Source organism: Pollachius pollachius, assembly GCF_949987615.1.
Source record: "Pollachius pollachius genome assembly, chromosome: 13".
NCBI classification, from domain to species: domain Eukaryota; kingdom Metazoa; phylum Chordata; class Actinopteri; order Gadiformes; family Gadidae; genus Pollachius; species Pollachius pollachius.
Genome location: NC_136946.1, coordinates 2,192,660 through 2,202,659, shown reverse-complemented (window position 1 = coordinate 2,202,659; position 10,000 = coordinate 2,192,660). Strand labels below are relative to the sequence as shown.

Here is a 10,000-nt window from a genome sequence, read left to right as displayed (position 1 = left end):
AGTGAGTACCAGTGTACGTACGTCCTGCAGGCCCCGTGCTGGGACCAGTGAGTACCAGTGAGTACCAGTGAGTACCAGTGTACGTATGTCCTGCAGGGCCGTTGTTAGTACCAGTGAGTACTAGTGAGTGTGAGTCCCAGTGAGTCCCAGTGTAGGTACGTCCTGCAGGCCCCGTGCTGGGACCAGTGAGTACCAGTGGGTACCAGTGAGTACCAGTGGGTACCAGTGAGTACCAGTGGGTACCAGTGTACGTACGTCCTGCAGGCCCCGTGCTGGGAGCAGTGAGTCCCAGTGAGTACCAGTGAGTCCCAGTGAGTCCCAGTGAGTCCCAGTGTACGTACGTCCTGCAGGCCCCATGCTGGGACCAGTGAGTACCAGTGAGTACCAGTGAGTACCAGTGAGTACCAGTGTACGTACGTCCTGCAGGGCCGTGGTGAGTACCAGTGAGTACTAGTGAGTACCAGTGAGTTCCAGTGAGTCCCAGTGTAGGTACGTCCTGCAGGCCCCGTGCTGGGACCAGTGAGTACCAGTGGGTACCAGTGAGTACCAGTGGGTACCAGTGTACGTACGTCCTGCAGGCCCCGTGCTGGGAGCAGTGAGTCCCAGTGAGTCCCAGTGAGTACCAGTGAGTCCCAGTGAGTACCAGTGAGTCCCAGTGAGTCCCAGTGAGTACCAGTGAGTCCCAGTGAGTACCAGTGAGTCCCAGTGAGTCCCAGTGAGTACCAGCGAGTCCCAGTGAGTCCCAGTGAGTCCCAGTGAGTCCCAGTGAGTACCAGTGAGTCCCAGTGAGTCCCAGTGTACGTACGTCCTGCAGGCCCCGTGCTGGGAGCACCGGCTGAGGGGGACCCTGATCAGACAGCCCCTGAAGGCCACCAGCAGCGCCCGGTGCACCCGGTCCAGGACCAGGCCCAGCACCCGCCGGCTGCTGCCCGCCGCGCACCTGGAGGGGACAGTACAAATATATATTATATCTATTAGATATATATATATATTATAACACACCTGCACAGCGAAGACATTAAATATATATATCGATTGAATATACGTCATCTATTAAATAGAGTGTTTACAGTAGTGTTAGTAGTAGTACTAGCCCTAGTACAGTAACAGTATCAGTATTAGTATTATAATAGTATTAGCCGTAGTAGTATTAGCTCAGTATTAGCGGTAGCAGTAGTAGTGCAGTAGCAATAGTAGTAGTAGTAGTAGTATCAGCAGTAATAGTATTAGCGGTAGTAGTATTAGCTCAGTATTAGCAGTAGTAGTAGTAGTAGTAGTATCAGCAGTAATAGTATTAGCGGTAGTAGTATTAGCTCAGTATTAGCAGTAGTAGTAGTAGTAGTAGTATCAGCAGTAATAGTATTAGCGGTAGTAGTATTAGCTCAGTATTAGCAGTAGTAGTGGTAGTATCAGCAGTGATAGTATTAGCGGTAGTAGTATTAGCTCAGTATTAGCAGTAGCAGTAGCAGTAGTATCAGCAGTAATAGTATGAGTGCAGTACTTGTCGGGGTTGTACACGTGGATCTCCTCCAGCAGGTGGGTGGTGTGGGTGTCGTCAGGGTGGAGGTCCTCCGCCCGCTGGGTGCTGACCAGCACCTTCAGCACCCGGCCGTCCTCCGAGCCCAGGAACAGCACCACCCGGTCCTGGGCCGGCCCTGCCCAGGGGTCCACTGCCACCTGGGTCAGACGGGCCCTGCACACACACACCGCTCACTACTGCAGCACACACACACACACACACCGCTCACTACTGCAGCACACACACACACACCGCTCACTACTGCAGCACACACACACACACACACCGCTCACTACTGCAGCACACACACACACACACCGCTCACTACTGCAGCACACACACACACACACACACACCGCTCACTACTGCAGCACATACACACACACCGCTCACTACTGCAGCACACACACACACACACACCGCTCACTACTGCAGCACACACACACACACCGCTCACTACTGCAGCACACACACACACACCGCTCACTACTGCAGCACACACACACACACACCGCTCACTACTGCAGCACACACACACACACACCGCTCACTACTGCAGCACACACACACACACCGCTCACTACTGCAGCACACACACACACACACACCGCTCACTACTGCAGCACACACACACACACACCGCTCACTACTGCAGCACACACACACACACCGCTCACTACTGCAGCACACACACACACACACACCGCTCACTACTGCAGCACACACACACACACACACCGCTCACTACTGCAGCACACACACACACACCGCTCACTACTGCAGCACACACACACACACACACCGCTCACTACTGCAGCACACACACACACACCGCTCACTACTGCAGCACACACACACACACACACCGCTCACTACTGCAGCACACACACACACACACACTGCTCACTACTGCAGCACACACACACACACACACCGCTCACTACTGCAGCACACACACACACACCGCTCACCAGCGTTCACTACTGCTCACTACTGCAGCACACCGCTCACTACCGAGTACCTGCTAGTGGAGGTGTGTGTGTGTGTGTGTGTCTGTGTGTGTGTGTGTACCTGGAGGTGGAAGTGTAGCAGGGTGTGTTGTTGACCGAGGGGACGGCCTCGTCCATCAGAGGGGACGTCTTGCTGAAGGTCAGCGTCTCGTCGGGGAATTGAACCGACGAGCTGAAGGCCGCCGCCGAGTCGTCACCGGCACACGACCCGGGCCTGGGGAGGAGAGGACCTGATAGGGGACTGCTGCTCGGGGGAGGGGGGGGGGGGGGGGGGGGGGGGGCGTGTGTGTGTGAGAGAGTGAGGGTGTGTGTGTGTGTACGTCTGTGTGAGTGTGTGTGTTTGTGTGTGAGTGTGAGTATGAGTATGAATGTGTGTGTGCGTGTACGTCTGTGTGAGTGTGTCTTTGTGTGCGTGTGTGTGTGTCTTTGTGTCTGTCTGTCTGTCTGTGTGTGTGCGTGCGTGTGTACCTGGGCACCGGGACCTGGCCCTCCGGGACGGGGGTCCAGGCCCCCTCGGTGGCCTTCTGCTCTCTAAACTTCCCGTTGAAAACGTTCTCGATGTCGTCCATGTAGTACACACACACCGCCGAGCCCGCGATGCTACACACACACACCACACATGCACACGCACGCACGCACACACACACACACACACACACCACACATGCACACGCACGCACGCACGCACACACACACGCATGCACACATACATATACACATGCACACGCACACACACACACACACACACACATGCACACACACACAAACGAACACATAAAGATAAATATAGATACAGATATACATATATCTTTCGTATATGCTACACGTGAACCTCCTAAGATGGCGCAATTTGATTGGTTCGCTATCTCGGGATATTGGGCAATATCCCGAGATTTACATGTCAAACCCGGGATATTGCGTGACGGTCGTCTCCTGAAATAGTATTATGTTGTTTATTTTTGGACTGTTCCCGTGAAGTATATAGTAAAACATTAATTCACCTCAGGCTCTGTGGATACTGGGGAATATTCCCCACTATTCACTCTGCCTTCTGCGAATAATTGCTAAATATATCTATATCTATATAGACTGTGTGTATATATATATGGATATCTATATAGACTGTGTGTGTAGTTTATATCTACATCTATATAGACTGTGTGTAGTTGATATCTACATCTATATAGACTGTATGTGTAGATATATATCGTGAGTATATAGACTGTGTAGATATATACGGTGAGTATATAGACTGTGTAGATATATACGGTGAGTATATAGACTGTGTGTAGATATATACGGTGAGTATATAGACTGTGTGTAGATATATACGGTGAGTATATAGACTGTGTGTGTAGATATATACGGTGAGTATATAGACTGTGTAGATATATATGGTGAGTATATAGACTGTGTAGATATATACGGTGAGTATATAGACTGTGTGTGTAGATATATACGGTGAGTATATAGACTGTGTGTAGATATATACGGTGAGTATATAGACTGTGTGTGTAGATATATACGGTGAGTATATAGACAGTGTGTAGATATAGACGGTGAGTATATAGACTGTGTAGATATAGACGTTGAGTGTATACTGTGTAGATATAGACGTTGAGTATGTAGACTGTGTAGATATAGACGGTGAGTATATAGACTGTGTAGATATAGACATTGAGTATGTAGACTGTGTAGATATATACGTGAGTATATAGACTGTGTAGATATATACGGTGAGTATATAGACTGTGTGTGTAGATATATACGGTGAGTATATAGACTGTGTGTGTAGATATATACGGTGAGTATGCAGGCCTACCTGTTGCTCTGTGTGGTGAACAGGCCCACCACGGCCGGCCGCTGGTTCACCTGCAGCACGTCGCTCAGAGACTGGAGCACATCGAAGTAGAAGAAGGAATCACCGGGAACCGAGCAGTTCAACCTGGCCTGCACACACACGCACGCACGCACACACACGCACGCACGCACACACACGCACGCACGCACGCACGCACACACGCACACACACACACACACACACACACACAAGCACACAACACATTTTTAAACCTCAACTGAAATAATAAGTCACAATCTCATTTGGACAGAGAAGCAGGCAGACAGACAGGCAGACAGACAGACGGCAGACAGACAGACAGACAGGTAGACAGACAGGTAGAAAGGCAGGCAGACCGACAGGTAGGCCGACAGACAGACAGACAGACAGACAGACAGACAGACAGGCAGCAGACCTTCAGGTAGGAGGTCCAGTATTTCTCCAGGACTCTCGGTGACCCCCCGTTATCGTTCTTACAGACCCGGGCAACGCGGGAAAACACCACCTATAGGACAGGCCGTGTTACTACACCTTAAACACCACCTAGAGGACAGGCCGCGTTACTATACCTTAAACACCACCTAGAGGACAGGCCGCATTACTACACCTTAAACACCACTTAGAGGACAGGCCGCGTTACTACACCTTAAACACCACCTTGAGGACAGCCAGGGTAACTACACCTCAAAAAACCCTAGGGGACACACTACACCTTAAACACCACCTAGAGGCCACACAGGGTAGTAGTACTCGTAGTACTAGTAGTAGTATTGCAGTACCTTGCCCAGCGCTGTGTACTCCACAGAGATCTCGCTGAAGAAGAAGTAGACGTAGCTGCCGTAGTCGATAGCATGGAGGAACCGGGGCTCTGGGCGAGAGACACAGACATACAGGGAGAGAGAGGATCAAGGTGGTGTTGGCTGGTCCTGATGGTATTAAGGTGGTGTTCGTTGTATGAAGGTGGAGTTAGTTGTATGAAGGTGGTGCTAGCTGTTTGAAGCTGTGTTAGCGGTGATTATGCGGTGTTGATTGTATAACAGTGTTTTGGTGGTGTTTGGGTGGTGTTGCTGTTGTGTTAGTTTGGTGTTGGGTGGTGTTTATGTGGTGTTGGGTGGTGTTTATGTAGTGTTTGGGTGGTGTTTAAGTGGTGTTTGGGTGGTGTTTGGTCGGAGTTTATGTTGTGTTTATGTATTGTTTGGTGTTGTTCGGGTGGTGTTTTGGGTTGTTTTTGAGTTGTGTTTCTGTCTCGTTCTTTGGTGTTTGGGTGGTGTGTGGGCGGTGTTTGGGCGGTGTTTGGGAGGTGTGTGGGCGGTGTTTGGGTGGTGTTTGGGTGGTGTGTGGGCAGTGTTTGGGTGGTGTTTGGGCGGTGTTTGGGTGGTGTGTGGGTGGTGTTTGGGTGGTGTGTGGGCGGTGTTTGGGTGGTGTTTGGGTACGCACCACGGAGCCACTTGGAGTCGTACTTGACGGTGCGGAGGACGGGCCGCCCGTCGCCAAGGCTACGGTAGATCACAGCATCGCTCGCCAGAAAGTCCGTCACGGTGGCGGAGTAGAAGTCTCCACCTGGGACACCATCATCACCGTCATCATCACAATCATCCTCATCATCATCATCATCATCATCACAATCATCATCAACTGACCTGAGAACAGGCCAATCAGAGCCCTGTGTGTGAACTGACCTGAGAACAGGCAAATCAGAGCCCTGTGTGTGAACTGACCTGAGAACAGGCCCACGCTGGATTGGCTCGACTCAAAGGGACAGCGGGCCTGACCAGGGAGGTCTGACCCAACCTGCTGAAGACTGCTCATCTAGAGGAGAGGAGAGGAGGAGAAGAGAGGAGAGGAGAGGAAAGAGGAGAGGAGGAGAGGAGGAGAGGCGGGAGAGGAGAGGAGGAGAAGAGGAGGAGAGAGGGGAGAGGAGAGGAGGAGAGGAGGAGAGGAGAGGAGAGGAGGAGAGGAGGAGAGGAGAGGAGGGGAGGAGGAGAGAGGGGAAAGGAGAGGAGGAGAAGAGGAGGAGAGGAGGAGAGAGGGGAGAGGAGAGGAGGAGAGGAGAGGAGAGGAGAGGAGGGGAGAGGAGAGGAGAGGAGGATAGATAAGAAATAATTGCCAAGTTTACACCTCGACTCTCTCAGACCTCAGGTACCTGGTACTGGCGACAGGCAGACAGACAGGTACCTTGTCATGGCGACAGGTAGACAGACAGACAGACGGACATGTACCTGGTAGTGGCGACAGGCAGGCAGACAGACAGACAGGTACTTGGTAGTGGTGACAGGTAGACAGACAGACAGGTACCTGTTAGTGGTGACAGGTAGACAGACAGGCAGGTACCTGGTAGAGGCGACAGGCAGACAGACAGACAGGTACCTGGTAGAGGCGACAGGCAGACAGACAGGTACCTGGTAGTGGCGACAGGTAGACAGACAGACAGGTACCTGGTAGAGGCGACAGGCAGACAGACAGACAGGTACCTGGTAGAGGCAACAGGCAGACAGACAGACAGTTACCTGGCAGAGCCGAGAGGCAGACAGACAGGTACCTGGTAGTGGCGACAGGTGGGGTTGAAGGCGTTGGTTCCACAGGTAAACAGAGTCTCATCGTCCCTCGGAACCAGAACCTTAATGTAGTTATGACACTCATCCTACACACACACACACACACACAGACAAACACACACACACACACACACACACACAAACACACACAGACAAACACACACACACACACACACACAGACAAACACACACACACATAGACACAAACACACAGACACACACACACACACAGAAAAACACAGACAAACACACACACACACAGAGACACACACACACACACACACACACACACAGACACGGACACACACACCCACAAAGGGGGGAGAGGTCAGGTCATTAAGAGGCACTGAGCCCTTCACTGTTTCACATTTATTTCAACTCAACGTGATCTAAAATGTGCAAGAGAGAGAGAGAGAGAGGAAGAGAGGAAGAGAAAGAGAGAGAGAGAGGAAGAGAAAGAGAGAGAGAGAGGAAGAGAAAGAGAGAGAGAGAGAGAGAGAGAGAGAGAGAGAGACCCACCCTCTTCTTTCCTCTCACTGAACACGTGTTGATGTCTTCTGACGTCCAGGTCAGCCGCTACAACACAGATACCACATCAGTACTACAGTACTAGTACACAGTGTACAATATCAGATACTACATCAGTACTATAGTACAACTACACACTGTACTATACCAGATACTACCTCAGTACTATAGTACTACTACACACTGTACTATACCAGATACTACATCAGTACTGCTCTGATATACCAGTACTGAATCATAGTACTGATACACTAGTACTATAGAACTATAGTACACTGTACTGGACCAGCCCTGGTCCTGGTCCTGGTCCTGGTCTAGGTCTTACCAGCTGGGGGGTCAGGACCTGGTCCTGGTCTAGGTCTTACCAGCTGGGGGTCCAGGTCCTGGTCCTGGGCTAGGTCTTACCAGCTGGGGGGTCAGGACCTGGTCCTGGTCTAGGTCTTACCAGCTGGGGGTCCAGGTCCTGGTCCTGGTCTAGGTCTTACCAGCTGGGGGGTCAGGACCTGGTCCTGGGCTAGGTCTTACCAGCTGGGGGTCCAGGTCCTGGGCCGCTCTGCTGAGGTTGACCGCAAACACGTGATCCCTGAGATTTAAATAAAGATTCAAATTCAAACACACCTGTGCGTGTGTGCGTGCGTGCGTGCGTTCGGTGTGTGTGGTGTGTGCTTGTGCGTGTGTGTGTGTGTGTGTTTGCGTGTGTGTCTGTGTGCGTGCGTGTGTGTGTGTATCTGTGTGCGCGCGTGTGTGTGTGTGTGTGCGTGTGTCTGTGTGTGTGTGCGTGCGTGCGCGTGTGTCTGTGCGTGTGTGCGTGCGTGTGTGTGTGTCTGTGTGCGTGTGCATGCGTGTGTGTCTGTGCGTGCGTGCGTGCGTGCGTGTCCGTGCGTTCGTGTGTGTGTCTGTGTGCGTGTGTGTCTGTGTGCGTGCGTGCGTGCGTGCGTGTGTGTGTGTGTGTGTACCTGGCTGCTATGTACAGGGTGCTCCTGACCCGGGTCATGGTCTGGTAGTCCAGGCCCAGCCGCCGCGTGTCGTTGTCCGGCTCCAGACCCTGGAAGACCGGGAACCGCCGCGAGTCTGGGGGGAGACCGGGTTAGACCAGGACCACCAGGACCACCAGGACCACCAGGACCACCAGGACCACCAGGACCACCAGGACCACCAGGACCTATCTGCCACTGGTTCATCTGCCACTGGTTCATCTGCCACTGGTTCATCTGCTACTGGTTCATCTGCCACTGGTTCATCTGCTCCTCAGCTCAGACCAAAGAGGAGCCTCACTGGTATGAGGGAGGTTCCTCCAATCAGAGGTCTCCTGTCAGTCTGCCCTGTTGTTCCCAGTCCAGTATGGAAAGGACTGATTTGGTTTCTGATCTGGTCTGACGTCTGATTGGTCAACAGAGCGACAGCCTGCTGTCACTCACTGGCAGACAACCGGGACCCGGCCCCCTTTTACCCTGCCCCCTCTGACCACGCCCCCTCTTATTCCTCCCCCTCTGACCCCGCCCCCTCGGAACTCACCCTCCCAGCGCACCACGCTGATTGGCTGCAGGTCCACGGGGAAGGGCGGGGCTTCAGCCCGGATGGGGGAAGCCAGCACCAATAGGACGAGCAGCGCTGGAGACGGTTCCCACGGCGACAGCCAACCAGGACGGCCCATTGTGTCTGAGGCGGTGGAGGGGCAGGGCAGGAAGTGATGTCACCACGCCATGCAGGAAGGAGGCCTGGAGAGACACAGATATTCCCTTTTCATGTTCTTATACGCGTCTGTGTGTGTGTGTGTGTGTGTGCATGTTTGCGTGTGCATGTGTGCGTGTATGTGTGTGTGTGTGTGTGTGCATATGTGCATGTACGTGTGTGTATGCGTGTGTGCATGTGCATGTGTGTTAATGCATGTGTGCGTGTGTCTGTACGTGTGTGTGTGTGTGTGTGTGTGTGTGTGTAGGCTCTACCTGCATGACCCTGTCCTGCTGTACATGTAGGGTCCTTCATGACTACAGTAATACTGTACTATACTCTAGTTTACCTAGCTAATGTACTGTACTCTAGTTTACCTAGCTAGTGTACTGTACTGTACCCACCTCACTGTGCACAGGAAGTACTGAGGGCATCCAGGAAGTGAACAGGAAGTGATCAGTAGTGGGGTGGCCACTGTCAGAAGCATCAGGCTCAAAGCATTTCCTGAAACATGATCAATATATACTGTATATATCTATATATCTATACATATACACATCACATATATATCACATATCACACATGTATATATAAATATAAACATATATTATAACCTGTGTGTGTGTGTGCGTGTGTGTGTGTGGTCTCAAGCAAAAAGCTGCAATATGTGTTAGATGTGATGCAATATACCCACCCACACCCACACACACACACACACACACACGCACACACACACACACACACACACACATACACACACACACACACACACACACCTCCTCTTAGCAGAAGCTTCCCCAAGAGGGGGGGGGGGAAGGGGAGGGGGGAGAGGCACTGAAACAACAACCTCCAAATGAGACGGCTTCACACCTCTGTC

At 51.9% G+C, this 10,000-nt stretch overlaps 1 protein-coding gene across 1 annotated transcript in view; it reads right to left on the bottom strand.

Annotated features, from left to right (window-relative positions):
* Positions 1–9,106, bottom strand: part of LOC307084812 (semaphorin-6D-like) — a gene marked incomplete at both ends in the record, with an annotated part of 14,791 nt that extends 5,685 nt beyond the window's left edge. The window contains 14 exons of the mRNA XM_079749314.1: positions 806–940; positions 1,502–1,693; positions 2,591–2,743; positions 2,998–3,129; positions 4,352–4,479; positions 4,785–4,874; positions 5,149–5,237; positions 5,807–5,929; positions 6,088–6,178; positions 6,909–7,010; positions 7,444–7,500; positions 7,978–8,035; positions 8,409–8,523; positions 8,968–9,106. Of these exons, the coding sequence (XP_079605440.1) occupies positions 806–940; positions 1,502–1,693; positions 2,591–2,743; positions 2,998–3,129; positions 4,352–4,479; positions 4,785–4,874; positions 5,149–5,237; positions 5,807–5,929; positions 6,088–6,178; positions 6,909–7,010; positions 7,444–7,500; positions 7,978–8,035; positions 8,409–8,523; positions 8,968–9,106 (1,604 nt within the window). The remainder of the gene's footprint in view (positions 1–805; positions 941–1,501; positions 1,694–2,590; positions 2,744–2,997; positions 3,130–4,351; positions 4,480–4,784; positions 4,875–5,148; positions 5,238–5,806; positions 5,930–6,087; positions 6,179–6,908; positions 7,011–7,443; positions 7,501–7,977; positions 8,036–8,408; positions 8,524–8,967) is intronic.
* Positions 9,107–10,000: the final 894 nt, after the last annotated feature.